The 16,823-nt window shown below is 46.7% G+C and overlaps 1 protein-coding gene across 4 annotated transcripts in view; it reads left to right on the plus strand.

The window, feature by feature from the left end:
- Positions 1-9,358, plus strand: part of YKT6 (YKT6 vesicular SNARE protein) — a 126,284-nt gene extending 116,926 nt beyond the window's left edge. For all 4 annotated transcript variants that reach the window (XM_078666755.1, XM_078666756.1, XM_078666758.1 and 1 more), the window contains 2 exons: positions 2,096-2,197; positions 4,842-9,358. In XM_078666755.1, the coding sequence (XP_078522881.1) occupies positions 2,096-2,197; positions 4,842-4,877 (138 nt within the window). In that variant the 3' untranslated portion in view covers positions 4,878-9,358. The remainder of the gene's footprint in view (positions 1-2,095; positions 2,198-4,841) is intronic.
- The last annotated feature ends 7,465 nt before the right edge of the window (positions 9,359-16,823 follow it).

Below are 16,823 nucleotides of genomic sequence, written 5' to 3' on the forward strand. Positions count from 1 at the left end.
TTTCCAGGTTGTCATAGGTTTGATTTGTTATGAGAACGTCGTATGCCTTATCAGGGGCTGGAGGAATGTCGCTTGTCTAATTAGATCTCAAGCGTTATGACCTAATCAGATAACACGTTCCTGTGCCGTAGTGTGACTGCGTCAGATAACGGTATCTGCATCATGGGGGCTTTTCTTGCCTCATGGGCTGACTGTTAGTTAACTTGATAGTTAGTTTAACCAGAATAGGGTCAGGAATAGGGGGATCGATTCAGAACCTATAGGAATACATGACACTGCAACCGATTTACTTACCTGCAAGCAGTGTGGCTCCAGGCACCCCCTGTCTCCATTGGAAAGCATTGGTTCGAGCGCCGATTTTGACCTCTGCACCCATCCGCCCTGTGCGGCTGGTGGTGCAGTCTTGGTACTTACCTGATCCCTGGCCCTTGCTGACTTATGGCTCTGACGACTGGAACTCTAAGTTTGATACTCACCTGGTTAACCTCAATATTGTTTTCCCCAAATGATACCATTGGACAGTGTGAAAAACATTGTGTCAATTTTTGAAAGTGAAAAGTATTTTTAATTAAAAACTTACTTGCCTTATTACGAAGACCTGGCTCTTAAAATAAAGTTCAAACAAAGTATAATTGTATTAAATTGGTCTGGATCTCCTTCTTGAGTTGTGTGTCTTTTGTTCATCATGTGTGTGCAATAAATGTCTTACACTCCTCTGTGTTAGGCCTAAGGCTGCTCGCCCACACTACCACTAATAGAGTACTCTAGGTTTTGCATTGAGCCCTGTACATTTTTGGGGAACCCCTGGACTCTGTGCACTGTATTACCACCTAGTGGCAATATCATATACAGAGCCAGATTCCTACAAACATACACATTTTTTTAGCTTGGATCTTGCCATTCCTTCTAGCAGCGTTTGTCAGTTCCACGGCTTATACCTTCATGTGTAACAAGTGAATTGAACAAAGTGTATGCTACAAAAATATATGTTGCTTAAATGTAACCCGCATTCTATTGGTTAATGTATTTTTTAAGTTCTCATGTGTGTCAGCCAGGATATATACATGCATGCAAAAAAGTAAGTAAATGGGCTACCCTCGAAATGCTGCTTGTAGTAGTCTCCTGGTAGGTTTTAGAATTTCTGTAGAAGCTATTATATGATCTGGTTGCACAGTGCCCTCTGTTGAAGATCCGGGTTGTTTTTCATGTATTAAAACTACTTCACATTAAGACACTAGATGGCAGAAGTATATCGAACATGCGACTTGAACCAGTGTTATAGGTGGGTAAGAACTCCTTACTTCCTGTGAGAGGTACAAGCTCATGGAGTCGTGAGATACTCTTAATGTTAGAATTGCTGACACGGGGAGAGGCATGTTTGGACTTTGGAAAGGAATTATCTTGAATAACAAGGAAGGGAGTCGCTAGTTCTTTACCTCCTTTTATTAAGTTCGCCAATCGGAGTTTCCTTGTGTTCGAGGCATGTGGGCTGCTGAATTCATATCTTGTGCATAGATCGCCGCCTAGTGTTTGGTCCGGATGATTGCACATTGTTGTCCTGGAAGAGTCTTCGAAGTATCACGAGATAGGTTTTTTCTTTGTTTACATCCTTTTCGTAATTTTGTTTGTCATATTTCAAAGGATGCTTCTCTCAGGCAAAGGGCGGATGTGAACTTGTAAAGAGTGGTAGGGTGTGGTTGGATTGTTATTATTCCCTGCATTTCCATAACCTGCTCTGTTTTTTTCTTTTCTGTTTTGATTGATAGTTTCAGTGTTTCTGCATCTCAGACCTTGTGGTATTTTGAGCTCTCTCCACCTGTCTCCCAAGGCGTGACTTTCTAGCAGTAACAGAGACCCAAAGGGACTCCCTCGGTTTGAGCAGTCTGTGGTGTTGCACTAGTTCCACTTAGGTTTGTTTGATGCAAAACTAGGGTACCCTGAGTGTGAGGTGGGTGGAGAGACAGGTCTCAGTGCTCTCTTGTATAAGTCCACATGGGTCAGGCCTGAGGGTGCTGGATGAGGGGGTTTGAGAGGCTCTACTTGTGCTCACGTTACTGCCTCAGGAGCTACTAACAGCCAAACTGTTTTCTTCCAGCACAACACCATGGAATCTCTCTTACTACGAGGAGAGAAGTTGGATGATCTAGTGTCGAAGTCGGAAGTCCTAGGAACACAGTCAAAGGCCTTTTATAAAACAGTAAGTATTTTCTACACTGCATGCTAACTTGTCATACTCGCACACACATCACACCACACCACACAGGTAGTCAATGGCCTTTTTCACACCTGCAAAAACCTTCTAGATATTCCTCCCAGCAACTGTGCACACCGATTTAAGCAAATGTTTTCTACACAGCTGCGAAAACCTTCTGTTGTCCTTGCCTTCTTTCTCAAAGACTGCTTCCCACAAAGAGAGGAGGAAATGAGTGCAACTCTGCACTGCAAACTGAATTGCTACTTGGGACTTTTCGCCGTGGCTGTGATTGTCTGGGTGTGAGACTGTGAACAGAATTAACTACTTCTGGTGACGACATCCAAGATTCATAATGTGCGTAAAGACACAAGGCATCCATTACTTTTCCCCAGCCCAGAAGGAAGGTAGAAGCTGGCATTTTCCTGCCTTCGATCAGCATTCCTGTGCAGTCTCCTCCGTGTTAGATTCAGTACGAATTTCTGGCTTGAGGGGTGCCATGTGTTTCCTCCTTAGAAGGCACGCTTTGGACGCCAATGCCAAATACAGTCCAAGCTTGGCTTGAAGTTTAAAATCTTCCTCTATTCAGGAGAGCCATCCATTTCCTTTGTCCTGATCTTGGTGGGACTTTTTAGGTAGATACTGTGGGTCAGGCTATTCAGACCTGGTCTTGGGGTGTGGATTATACTCAGACTGGTTACGCCTCAGGGGCGAGGCAAAGACGGTGCAGCACAGGAAAGTAAGTAGGGGAAGATTGAGTTGGAAATGGGCAAACCTGGTCTTCAAAGGAAGGGAGGATTATTCTTCCCAGCTCATGAGCTGGGCAAGTGAGTTTCGGGAAGTGGCCCCTGAATAAAGACACAGGCGGGATGGACGAGGCATTCCTGTTGGCTAATCACCATCTTGTGCACACTGTCCCACGTGGATCAGAGTGCCAGATCACAGGTTCTTGACCACATGCAATTGCGAAACACACCCACCACAAACCAATGCTAGTCTCCTCTTAGCCTAGTAGGATATTTAGTAGCCACCCTCAATATGGGTGGAGGTATACATTAGGTTTACTCCCTTTCAGCCCAGTACTCTGCACCAGAGCCTCTCTTATTGAAAGGTGGAGCACCTCCAGTGGCATGCAGATTGTCAAATCCAGTAGGGGGAAAGATGGAGCAGAATAGAAAATTGACGAGATTGTTCTTTTTCAAGGCCTCCAGATGGGTTCTGTCCCAACAGGCCGTGATAGGGATAGTAGATAAGAAAGGGAAAGGGTGATTATTTTTTTTTCGAGCCAGACAGTATTGAGCCACAGAGTATTGGGTGCCAGACGAAAGCCAGCAATGTCAGACGGGGCTTGACTTTTCAAAGGTTAAACCTTTTCTCCTCGGGACACCAGACTGTGCGGGAGAGAAGGGGGCAGGTGCCTGAACATATGGACTGGAAATATGTTGCTTCCACCACAGATGAGACCGACCTACATGAAAACTGCTAACTTTTTGGGACAATATGCACACGATTTCTGAAATTACCATTTCACAGAAATATCTGCCCATCACCTTTCCCTTTTCTGCCCCTCTCACCTCTCCCTTTTCTGCCCTCACAATCTTTCCCTCAGCAGTGAAGGCTCTGCTGTAAAATGTCTCATGTTAAAAGTCAAAGCATCTCTAGTGGACTTGCACACTGTTTAGTCCAGTGGGGATACATATAAATCAAGATGGCACAACGTTTCCAAACGCTGCAGAGGACTTGTCTAAACACCCCCTCATTTGTGTTTCAATATCCCTTGGTGAGTCTGTTACTCTGTCACTGTTCCCAGAACTCCACCTGCAAAGGCACGAAAGTCAGGCAGGCCTTCCTACTGCCACTCTTCATCTATTTATTTACTAGCAGAGCATGTCAGAGTTGGAGGAAGAACTTGAGGACTGTTGGTTGCAAGTCATTTATGCAGAGAAGCCACTCAGCAGTACATTAGTTACACTGGACACTAAACCACAGGGCATAAACCTGAATTACATTTGTGTGCACATTTTTTGTATTCTGTTCTATTCATGGAAATGTGTACAGTGCATGGCTACGCATAAGGGCCTCCTATGCTGAGATAGCTAACAGATAGAATTCTGACTGACCAATTGATGGAAAAGGGGCGGTTTTTAGCAATGTTCTAAATTGTGATTCTGTTTTTCTTATTTGAGAAGGAAGGGAGTGCCAGAGTTTTGGTGCCAAAAATGCAAAGGAGCGGCCGCCGCTCCTGACTCTCTTTATTCTGGGTACTTAAAAGAGTTGCTTGCTGGTGGAGTGCAGAGTTCTAGTGGGGTCATAGGCAGTTAAACTTTGGGCTGGCTTAGAACCCTTCTTATACATGACTCTGTCCGCAATGCATAGAACCTTAAAGTGAATTCTCTTGACTATTGGGAACCAGTGCAGGTTTGTCAAATCCGTTGATACTGACGGACAAATGGTAATTTTCAGTAACGTGCGAGCTGCAGCATTCGAATGACTTGGAGTCTTTTTATAACTATCTTGGGACTACTTGTACTCTATTGGATGATGCAATGTTTGTGTGTGGCTAAAGTGTTTTTGGTGCAAAAGGAGCTGCCAAAGAGCTAGTCAATGGTCAGAATCAAGAACAGACTATTCTTTTTCTTTTTCCACTTAGGCCCGGAAGCAGAACTCCTGTTGTGAGATCATGTGACCCGGGACCGAACCGTACAAGTCTCAAACGATCAGATCTCGGCTCATGTCCTGGACCTCCATGTATGCCTAACGACAAGGAGAACAAGTGAAGAAAATGAAACCAAACTTTAACTGTAGATGGGAGAGAGCCAGTGTGTGTCCTCTGTTTCAGGCTGGTCCCTTCCCCTCCTTCCTCTGGGCCTCCGAGCGAAATCCGGGGGTGTCAGGAAACAGAACTTTTATGAATATTTATGTCAGTGTTGATTCTCTGTTAAGACAGTCTTAAATCTTGCAGGCCACTCATGGAACCTATTTGTTGTAATCCAATTCATTTTTTGAGAAACCAAACTACAGTCACATTTTTAAGGTGTTGAAGTGATTTGTGTGGTGACAACATAAGTGTCACTTTGTATTAAGACGGTGGGCTCTTGCAGTTAACAATTTAGAGCCGTTAGGACACACATTGCTTTGTGAGCAATACTATGCACTCCTCAGATCTGATGTGTGTAAGAGCTGGAAAAGAGACGGTCAGGCTGTTCTTGAGTGCCTTCGCAGTTCACTGATGTGTTTTCTATGGTTTAAGCCACTCTGTATCTTTAAAGTATTAGATATTGAGATAGTTAGCTTCTTAAATTAGATTTTTTCTTCTCACACTAGGTATCCATACCGGATTGTCCTTCCTGCCCCAAAATGCTATTCAGATAGCCTTATGCAGCACCTTTAAGTTAACTCCACACATCAAACACCTTCCAATCACAATCACTGATTATAGCTTGATTCGGTGCACCGAGCCTGTACTCTCACTGCAACAAATTTAGGACACTCAGTTATTACATCTTCAGACATGAGAGCAGGGATTGTCTCTTCCTTGGCGTAGTTACCTCTGTGTGAAGGCTTAAGTGATTGTATCCATTGGATGATGTTTATTCGCTGAATCTGGTGTTTATTAGGTGGATGTTGCTGTCTTAGTCTCCCCTCTGTACTGTGATGGGCACTAAACGAAATGGTTGTCCTTGGAATGATGAGACCTTTTAGATGAAGGCCAGACATAATATTGCTTTCGTTTGTGAAGGTTTGGTTGCTGTCTATTCAGTGATCTGATATCTGTTAGGTCATGGCTGGAGTAGAGTTGCCAGCTTTGTGATGTCAAATACGTGAAAGCTTGCACTAGTTGTCACCTTTGTGTTTTTTGTCTTGAAAGGCATGATGCAGTGCTCTCCCGAAATAATTACTTCCATTGGGTGGAAAGTACATTGGTTGTCTCCTCAGTGAGGGTGGCCATGGTTGTCTCCTCAGTGAGGGTGGCCATGGTTATCCTATTTATGTGGTATATTCCTGGAGGAAGCGCTGAAGTGGTTGTTTCCTCTGAACTCTTGTTTGTCCTACAAGCAGGGTTTAACGTCTTGCCCTAAATGTGACGTACCCTAGTGAAGGTAATAACTACATAGGTTGCGTCCTTTGAGTAAATGTCAGAAAGAGGACAGTGTGTGTATTGTGTAATATCATAATTGGGTTTGAAATGTTGCACGCAGGCCTCCCCATCCTCATGTGACTGTTGGTGGCTGAGACCTTCCCAACTCCCTCAGTCTTCAGAAATAAACCCCACTTTCTTCTCTGAAAGCGACTCCATCTTAACATCAATTCTTTTCCCTAAAGCACCCTAAAATATCCTCCTTTATTGGAACCACAGCGCAATTGTTGTGAGACCTAGTTCTGCTATGGGATATGAGACGGATGTGTAGCTTGTTTTAATGTCTTGTCGTTTGCTTTTTTTTCCCCTTCAGGTTTTAGTGGCTGCTGAGTTTTGCAGTGGTGGCAGCTTGAAAGTATTAAATATTCCATCATCTCTTGGAATTTTGTGTTTGCAACGGGTTGCATTAATGAGCAAAGCACCTAGCAGGCAACAGTGGCTTGAAATAATCATTTTAATATAAATGTTTATGCTGGTAGCATTCCAGCTGTCCCTCTACTTGAGTTAAAGTCTGATTGGTATGCTCGTGAATGCCAATTGTATTTCAAGACTTGAATATATTATTTTGACGGAAATAGGGAAAAAGGATGCATAACATTCAGTCACACTTTGCTTGAATAAGATTCCTTGCAGATGGTGTACTGGGTTTTTGCTAGCCCTTACTTTGAGCGTTTCCCGGGAGATATAAAGTGGACTACATGAGAATGTTAGTTGTTGCCAGCCGGGCTTCACTTACCTCCTTATTGAGACTTCTAGGCAGAGACTCCTTCTGTATACAAATTAGGTCTAACTCTGGCACAGAAAACTGCCTGTTTTTAACAACATTTTGTGGTTTCTCCAGGGTGGTGAGGTGACAAAACCTGTGGCCCAGACATTTGGTGACTCGCTGCACTGACGCCACAGTAAATCTGCATAATAGCTCACAAGATTCAACTTGTGATGTCTGCGAAGATTGGAGCATCCTGTGTTGGTAGAAGACTGTGAGGCATCGGTACTAGTAATGAAACAGTCCTGACAACTGCTTGGAGATTATTGGCAGATTTTTGCAAGAAAATTTATTTAAGCTTTGATTTCCCAAAAATGCACCTTCTGCTCTGTATGACCACGACAGAGTTTCCTTACGGGTTCACAAATCTTTCTTTTAGAGCTTGGGCGTGGACTGCCTTTCTGAAATAAAAGAGGAGTTTTTGTTGTGTATGCAGGGTCCCTTGATATGTTCTTCTCCCAGCATGATGGTGCTCAGTAACTTGGGAACGTTTAGTACAGAAAATGGTTTAGTGCATCCATTCCCATTCCAGAAGGAGTTAACTGAAATCTGTGTTCACGAAGAATCACAAAAAATGAATAGTGTTCTAGCAACATGCAAAATGTCTTTGCAAATCAATCCTCCAAGATGCATATGACGTGAGTGCAAGTAGATTTTCTTTGAATCAGTAGGCAGAATTGATTCTCGGTGGCTATTTCAGCCCATCCTTCCTAGATCTTCTAAATGAGACAGAAAGGTTTTAGCTGTGCATCTCTCATCATGCTTGAGGTACATTTACAAAGTGCGGCAAACTGGATGCCTGGATTTGAGGTACTCCTTTATAGGAGTGCAGCACCAAGAGTTCGTAAACCACGTGAACCGCTATTCTATAAATCGGTTTCCTTTATATTGGCAGCTCGCCAGCAGAAGCACAAATGTGAACATTGTTCTTATTTTACTAGTGATAATTTCAGAGGCTCAGATCTTGGTTAACGTCTAGTTGTTTTTTTTCTTACACGGGATGTGCTTGTCAGCAACTTGGCAGATTTCCTAGCAAGCCACTGCAGCTGCAAGTCTTGATAAGTTTGATCCAGTTCAGTCACATACACTAATTTGACAATCACGGGAGTGATTGGTGCCAGCTGTAGAAACTTCGCTATACAACCGCTCCCTTTTGTTTTATGGCTATTTTAAAATGCGCAGAATCTCAGGTGCATGCTCCCTTCTCGAATTAACCATAGGTTAAATTGTGGAATACAAAATGTGCTCTTTATAAGCTCATCTGTTCCTTTTCCAAAGCAAGGCAAAATAAAGTGTAGGTTTAAGATTGAAAAACTTCATCCAGGAATGTCTGAGACTTCTGTTTGTATTCATGTAGGGCGTTCACTTCATTTTAACTAGCAACACTACATACTCCTGTAATTCCCCTCTTCTGGATGCACCAATTGTTCAAACATTCTTTTCGTTTTTTATACTCCTTCGAATGACTCTGATCAAAAGCAGTTTAGTACTGATGCCAATTTGTGAAGAGTTTAGCAGAACTCCTTAGCCCCATCGATGGGGCACACAGGTAGATTTCCAAATACAAATATGAATATGTGGGTAGTTGTGGTCTAAAACTAGTGTGAGACCTAACTGTACTGGTTAATGCTAAATGCATTTTGATGGACCTACACGTGTGCCTATTCCTGTCAGATTCCTATGCCCGGATCTGTCCAGAGTGCAGCATGCATTCTGCGTGCTGATGACTTGGTTCACGTGTTTGTTGTCCATATGTGGTTGTTTGTTCCTCCAGATGTTTCTCAGTTCACTTAAAGCTTCTATTTGAAAGCAAGAGGGATCAGCAGTGTTTTATGAGTTGCTTTCAAATTATTGAATATGGGAGGTAGTTATTTGGAAATAAATCTCTTGCATGATAATTTCTTATCACAGCACCAACCTGAGATCCTTTTCCATCCTGGATTGTGTGTGCGGCTCAAAGCAGATTTCGAGTTTCTGAAAACGCAGCTTGTTCCTTCCCTTCTCCATTGCTTGGTCCTCTTAGAATACGAACGAAAGGGACAGGAAATTAGTACTTTTTCAATAGTTGCGGTTACTGGTTTTTAAGAGGAAAAACAAGAAGAGACTGTAAAAAGTTGGTTAATCACTGGGAAGGAGAGTGGATTTCAGCATTTTAACTATTTTGTATTCATTGAATTTATATATTTAAATATTATCTGACCATAGTGGTATACTCTTTGCAGGGCTGTATTTGGTCCAATAAATATTGTAACCTCTGTACGTCCATTAGTGTTGTTTATTGCCTTCCTATCGCTACTTCTACCTGGCTGACATGGTGTCCACTTAGTATAAACTTTTTTGAAGGGTATATCTGTCGAAAATGCCTTTGCTACTTTCATACCTGTGGGATATGTTGCTTTTTGGGTGGTGTTTTAGCAGTTTCTTTCAGACAAGCTTGTGTTTTTCTTTATTAAAACATCCATTGTCTGCTAGAAAAACACAACCTCAGTATTGCAAGGTTTGAGCATTTGCTTCCTAGCTATCGTTTCCAAATAACGATGTGTCCTTACTTTGTTGCAAGGCTGCAAACCCTAGACTTTGCCCTCCAATGTATCGATTATTTCAGCAGTAGTTTTAGTGATCTCAAAAACATAACAGTCCCCTTTTCTTTTCAGCTCCTGCGGAGGTCTGTTATTAAAAAATATATATATATTTAAACATGTTCTTAAAAAATGTTTTCTGTCAGCTTCTGGGTAGGCATTGGTTAACGTATGTAGAAACCTATTTTACTTTTCTTCATTAGCCAGTATTCAGTTTTTTTAAATATGTATTAAAACCTACTTCTGTTTTTCATCTTGGTGATTCTTCTCCATGAGGTGTCTGCTTGCATAGTGACTTTTACCTTCCTTATTAGGTTGAGCCTACCAGATAGCTGTCTGGATAGCTGTCTGGTTGTGAAAGACATATTTTGCGATTGCCCAAAACATACAGAAGCTTGTAGTCCACCCATTGTTTACCACTGGTTGGCTTTACTCTAACTCTTATTTACTTGCTTTCTGTTGTATTGCTTTCCACCTGTCAATCTTGTGTTTGTCCCTCGCCTGGAGCATAGCCTCTTTATCATCTCTTTGATTGGCTGACTTCTGAGCTTCCTCTACCCTCGTTTATGGAACTACGTTTTTCTATGTGTTTCAGCACTCGTGAGATTGTATGTGTTACCTATCTGTCTCCATGTATGCCTTTCTCCCTCCCATTGCTGTCTTACCTAGGTGCTCGTCGCCCCCCACCAGCACCCATTTTTAGGTTTTGCCTCGCCAAAAAGATGCGCTCTGCGCATCTTTTTCGCGCAGGCGAAAACCTGATGAGAATTGTAGTGTGCTTTGGGTCGGCCCTCCTCATTCATTGGCTGGCTCCGTAAATGGAGCCTTGCCATTGGACGAGGGGCCTGTCCGTCAATGCCGGACCAGACACGGGGGCGTTCCCGACATTCTTTGGCTTTTGCCGACGTCACGCGACGCCGGGAACGCCCCCGATTCTGTTCCGGCATTGCCGGCACCTCCCTTGCTCTACTGTCATCACCACAACACTGCGCCCATTTTATCCCAAGCTAAACACTCGGAGAGGCGCAGTGACCGGGTCTTTGAAGGCCGCTCTCCCAATGAAAACAAGTTTTCTCTCCGAGTCAGCACGAGCAGGAAGACGAGCAGCGCGCCTCCCAGCTGGCCTCTCGCATCAGCATCCAGAGCTGCCCTGCGCGGTGTGTAGCTTCAGTGGAGCTTCAGAGTGCAGAGTGGAGCTTCAGAGTGGAGCTTCAGAGTGGAGCTTCAGAGTGGAGCTTCAGAGTGGAGCTTCAGAGTGGAGCTTCAGAGTGCAGAGTGGAGCTTCAGAGTGGAGCTTCAGAGTGGAGCTTCAGAGTGGAGCTTCAGAGTGGAGCTTCAGAGTGGAGCTTCAGAGTGGAGCTTCAGAGTGGAGCTTCAGAGTGGAGCTTCAGAGTGCAGCTTCAGAGTGGAGCTTCAGAGTGCAGAGTGGAGCTTCAGAGTGCAGATTCAGAGTGGAGCTTCAGAGTGCAGAGTGGAGCTTCAGAGTGCAGATTCAGAGTGGAGCTTCAGAGTGCAGAGTGGAGCTTCAGAGTGCAGATTCAGAGTGGAGCTTCAGAGTGCAGAGTGGAGCTTCAGAGTGGAGCTTCAGAGTGCAGAGTGGAGCTTCAGAGTGGAGCTTCAGAGTGGAGCTTCAGAGTGGAGCTTCAGAGTGGAGCATCAGAGTGGAGCATCAGAGTGGAGCATCAGAGTGGAGCATCAGAGTGGAGCATCAGAGTGGAGCTTCAGAGTGGAGCTTCAGAGTGGAGCTTCAGAGTGCAGAGTGGAGCTTCAGAGTGCAGAGTGGAGCTTCAGAGTGCAGAGTGGAGCTTCAGAGTGCAGAGTGGAGCTTCAGAGTGCAGATTCAGAGTGCAGAGTGGAGCTTCAGAGTGGAGCTTCAGAGTGGAGCTTCAGAGTGGAGCTTCAGAGTGGAGCTTCAGAGTGGAGCTTCAGAGTGGAGCTTCAGAGTGGAGCTTCAGAGTGGAGCTTCAGAGTGCAGAGTGGAGCTTCAGAGTGGAGCTTCAGAGTGGAGCTTCAGAGTGGAGCTTCAGAGTGGAGAGTGGAGCTTCAGAGTGGAGCTTCAGAGTGGAGCTTCAGAGTGGAGCTTCAGAGTGGAGCTTCAGAGTGCAGCTTCAGAGTGGAGCTTCAGAGTGCAGAGTGGAGCTTCAGAGTGCAGATTCAGAGTGGAGCTTCAGAGTGCAGAGTGGAGCTTCAGAGTGCAGAGTGGAGCTTCAGAGTGCAGATTCAGAGTGGAGCTTCAGAGTGCAGATTCAGAGTGGAGCTTCAGAGTGCAGATTCAGAGTGGAGCTTCAGAGTGCAGAGTGGAGCTTCAGAGTGCAGAGTGGAGCTTCAGAGTGGAGCTTCAGAGTGGAGCTTCAGAGTGGAGCTTCAGAGTGGAGCTTCAGAGTGGAGCTTCAGAGTGGAGCTTCAGAGTGGAGCTTCAGAGTGGAGCTTCAGAGTGGAGCTTCAGAGTGGAGCATCAGAGTGGAGCATCAGAGTGGAGCTTCAGAGTGGAGCTTCAGAGTGGAGCTTCAGAGTGGAGCTTCAGAGTGCAGAGTGGAGCTTCAGAGTGCAGAGTGGAGCTTCAGAGTGCAGATTCAGAGTGCAGAGTGGAGCTTCAGAGTGGAGCTTCAGAGTGGAGCTTCAGAGTGGAGCTTCAGAGTGGAGCTTCAGAGTGGAGCTTCAGAGTGGAGCTTCAGAGTGGAGCTTCAGAGTGGAGCTTCAGAGTGCAGCTTCAGAGTGGAGCTTCAGAGTGCAGAGTGGAGCTTCAGAGTGCAGATTCAGAGTGGAGCTTCAGAGTGCAGAGTGGAGCTTCAGAGTGCAGATTCAGAGTGGAGCTTCAGAGTGCAGAGTGGAGCTTCAGAGTGCAGATTCAGAGTGGAGCTTCAGAGTGCAGAGTGGAGCTTCAGAGTGGAGCTTCAGAGTGCAGAGTGGAGCTTCAGAGTGCAGAGTGGAGCTTCAGAGTGCAGAGTGGAGCTTCAGAGTGGAGCTTCAGAGTGGAGCTTCAGAGTGGAGCTTCAGAGTGGAGCTTCAGAGTGGAGCTTCAGAGTGGAGCTTCAGAGTGGAGCTTCAGAGTGGAGCTTCAGAGTGGAGCTTCAGAGTGCAGAGTGGAGCTTCAGAGTGCAGAGTGGAGCTTCAGAGTGCAGATTCAGAGTGCAGAGTGGAGCTTCAGAGTGGAGCTTCAGAGTGGAGCTTCAGAGTGGAGCTTCAGAGTGGAGCTTCAGAGTGGAGCTTCAGAGTGGAGCTTCAGAGTGCAGAGTGGAGCTTCAGAGTGGAGCTTCAGAGTGGAGCTTCAGAGTGGAGCTTCAGAGTGGAGCTTCAGAGTGCAGAGTGGAGCTTCAGAGTGGAGCTTCAGAGTGGAGCTTCAGAGTGGAGCTTCAGAGTGGAGCTTCAGAGTGGAGCTTCAGAGTGGAGCTTCAGAGTGGAGCTTCAGAGTGGAGAGTGGAGCTTCAGAGTGGAGCTTCAGAGTGGAGCTTCAGAGTGGAGAGTGGAGCTTCAGAGTGGAGCTTCAGAGTGGAGCTTCAGAGTGGAGCTTCAGAGTGGAGCTTCAGAGTGGAGCTTCAGAGTGGAGCTTCAGAGTGCAGAGTGGAGCTTCAGAGTGGAGCTTCAGAGTGCAGAGTGGAGCTTCAGAGTGGAGCTTCAGAGTGCAGAGTGGAGCTTCAGAGTGCAGATTCAGAGTGGAGCTTCAGAGTGCAGAGTGGAGCTTCAGAGTGCAGATTCAGAGTGGAGCTTCAGAGTGCAGAGTGGAGCTTCAGAGTGCAGATTCAGAGTGGAGCTTCAGAGTGCAGAGTGGAGCTTCAGAGTGGAGCTTCAGAGTGCAGAGTGGAGCTTCAGAGTGCAGAGTGGAGCTTCAGAGTGGAGCTTCAGAGTGGAGCTTCAGAGTGGAGCTTCAGAGTGGAGCTTCAGAGTGGAGCATCAGAGTGGAGCATCAGAGTGGAGCATCAGAGTGGAGCATCAGAGTGGAGCTTCAGAGTGGAGCTTCAGAGTGGAGCTTCAGAGTGGAGCTTCAGAGTGCAGAGTGGAGCTTCAGAGTGCAGAGTGGAGCTTCAGAGTGCAGAGTGGAGCTTCAGAGTGCAGATTCAGAGTGCAGAGTGGAGCTTCAGAGTGGAGCTTCAGAGTGGAGCTTCAGAGTGGAGCTTCAGAGTGGAGCTTCAGAGTGGAGCTTCAGAGTGGAGCTTCAGAGTGGAGCTTCAGAGTGCAGAGTGGAGCTTCAGAGTGGAGCTTCAGAGTGGAGCTTCAGAGTGGAGCTTCAGAGTGGAGCTTCAGAGTGGAGCTTCAGAGTGGAGCTTCAGAGTGGAGCTTCAGAGTGGAGCTTCAGAGTGGAGCTTCAGAGTGGAGCTTCAGAGTGGAGCTTCAGAGTGGAGCTTCAGAGTGGAGCTTCAGAGTGGAGCTTCAGAGTGCAGAGTGGAGCTTCAGAGTGGAGCTTCAGAGTGCAGAGTGGAGCTTCAGAGTGCAGATTCAGAGTGGAGCTTCAGAGTGGAGCTTCAGAGTGGAGCTTCAGAGTGGAGCTTCAGAGTGGAGCTTCAGAGTGGAGCTTCAGAGTGCAGAGTGGAGCTTCAGAGTGCAGATTCAGAGTGGAGCTTCAGAGTGCAGAGTGGAGCTTCAGAGTGCAGATTCAGAGTGGAGCTTCAGAGTGCAGAGTGGAGCTTCAGAGTGCAGATTCAGAGTGGAGCTTCAGAGTGCAGAGTGGAGCTTCAGAGTGGAGCTTCAGAGTGGAGCTTCAGAGTGGAGCTTCAGAGTGGAGCTTCAGAGTGGAGCTTCAGAGTGGAGCTTCAGAGTGGAGCTTCAGAGTGGAGCATCAGAGTGGAGCATCAGAGTGGAGCATCAGAGTGGAGCTTCAGAGTGGAGCTTCAGAGTGGAGCTTCAGAGTGGAGCTTCAGAGTGGAGCTTCAGAGTGGAGCTTCAGAGTGGAGCTTCAGAGTGCAGAGTGGAGCTTCAGAGTGCAGAGTGGAGCTTCAGAGTGCAGAGTGGAGCTTCAGAGTGCAGATTCAGAGTGCAGAGTGGAGCTTCAGAGTGGAGCTTCAGAGTGGAGCTTCAGAGTGGAGCTTCAGAGTGGAGCTTCAGAGTGGAGCTTCAGAGTGGAGCTTCAGAGTGGAGCTTCAGAGTGGAGCTTCAGAGTGCAGAGTGGAGCTTCATAGTGGAGCTTCAGAGTGGAGCTTCAGAGTGGAGCTTCAGAGTGGAGCTTCAGAGTGGAGCTTCAGAGTGGAGCTTCAGAGTGCAGAGTGGAGCTTCAGAGTGGAGCTTCAGAGTGGAGCTTCAGAGTGCAGAGTGGAGCTTCAGAGTGGAGCTTCAGAGTGGAGCTTCAGAGTGGAGCTTCAGAGTGCAGAGTGGAGCTTCAGAGTGCAGATTCAGAGTGGAGCTTCAGAGTGCAGATTCAGAGTGGAGCTTCAGAGTGCAGATTCAGAGTGGAGCTTCAGAGTGCAGATTCAGAATGGAGCTTCAGAGTGCAGATTCAGAGTGCAGAGTGGAGCTTCAGAGTGCAGATTCAGAGTGGAGCTTCAGAGTGCAGATTCAGAGTGCAGAGTGGAGCTTCAGAGTGCAGATTCAGAGTGGAGCTTCAGAGTGCAGAGTGGAGCTTCAGAGTGCAGATTCAGAGTGGAGCTTCAGAGTGCAGAGTGGAGCTTCAGAGTGCAGATTCAGAGTGGAGCTTCAGAGTGCAGATTCAGAGTGGAGCTTCAGAGTGCAGAGTGGAGCTTCAGAGTGGAGCTTCAGAGTGCAGAGTGGAGCTTCAGAGTGCAGAGTGGAGCTTCAGAGTGGAGCTTCAGAGTGGAGCTTCAGAGTGGAGCTTCAGAGTGGAGCTTCAGAGTGGAGCTTCAGAGTGGAGCTTCAGAGTGGAGCATCAGAGTGGAGCATCAGAGTGGAGCATCAGAGTGGAGCATCAGAGTGGAGCTTCAGAGTGGAGCTTCAGAGTGGAGCTTCAGAGTGGAGCTTCAGAGTGGAGCTTCAGAGTGCAGATTCAGAGTGCAGATTCAGAGTGCAGATTCAGAGTGGAGCTTCAGAGTGCAGAGTGGAGCTTCAGAGTGCAGAGTGGAGCTTCAGAGTGCAGATTCAGAGTGGAGCTTCAGAGTGCAGAGTGGAGCTTCAGAGTGCAGAGTGGAGCTTCAGAGTGCAGATTCAGAGTGCAGAGTGGAGCTTCAGAGTGGAGCTTCAGAGTGGAGCTTCAGAGTGGAGCTTCAGAGTGGAGCTTCAGAGTGGAGCTTCAGAGTGCAGCTTCAGAGTGCAGAGTGGAGCTTCAGAGTGCAGCTTCAGAGTGCAGAGTGGAGCTTCAGAGTGCAGAGTGGAGCTTCAGAGTGCAGAGTGGAGCTTCAGAGTGCAGAGTGGAGCTTCAGAGTGGAGCTTCAGAGTGGAGCTTCAGAGTGGAGCTTCAGAGTGGAGCTTCAGAGTGGAGCTTCAGAGTGCAGATTCAGAGTGGAGCTTCAGAGTGGAGCTTCAGAGTGGAGCTTCAGAGTGGAGCTTCAGAGTGCAGATTCAGAGTGCAGATTCAGAGTGGAGCTTCAGAGTGCAGAGTGGAGCTTCAGAGTGCAGATTCAGAGTGGAGCTTCAGAGTGCAGATTCAGAGTGGAGCTTCAGAGTGCAGATTCAGAGTGGAGCTTCAGAGTGCAGATTCAGAGTGGAGATTCAGAGTGCAGATTCAGAGTGCAGATTCAGAGTGGAGATTCAGAGTGGAGCTTCAGAGTGGAGATTCAGAGTGGAGCTTCAGAGTGCAGAGTGGAGCTGCAGATTCAGAGTGGAGCTGCAGAGTGCAGATTCAGAGTGCAGAGTGGAGCTTCAGAGTGCAGATTCAGAGTGCAGAGTGGAGCTTCAGAGTGCAGATTCAGAGTGCAGATTCAGAGTGCAGATTCAGAGTGGAGCTTCAGAGTGCAGAGTGGAGCTTCAGAGTGCAGATTCAGAGTGGAGCTTCAGAGTGCAGATTCAGAGTGGAGCTTCAGAGTGCAGATTCAGAGTGGAGCTTCAGAGTGCAGATTCAGAGTGGAGCTTCAGAGTGCAGATTCAGAGAGGAGCTTCAGAGTGCAGATTCAGAGTGGAGATTCAGAGTGGAGCTTCAGAGTGGAGATTCAGAGTGGAGCTTCAGAGTGCAGAGTGGAGCTGCAGATTCAGAGTGGAGCTGCAGAGTGCAGATTCAGAGTGCAGAGTGGAGCTTCAGAGTGCAGATTCAGAGTGCAGAGTGGAGCT

Source organism: Lissotriton helveticus, chromosome 11, assembly GCF_964261635.1.
Source record: "Lissotriton helveticus chromosome 11, aLisHel1.1, whole genome shotgun sequence".
In the NCBI taxonomy this organism is placed as follows: Eukaryota; Metazoa; Chordata; class Amphibia; order Caudata; family Salamandridae; genus Lissotriton; species Lissotriton helveticus.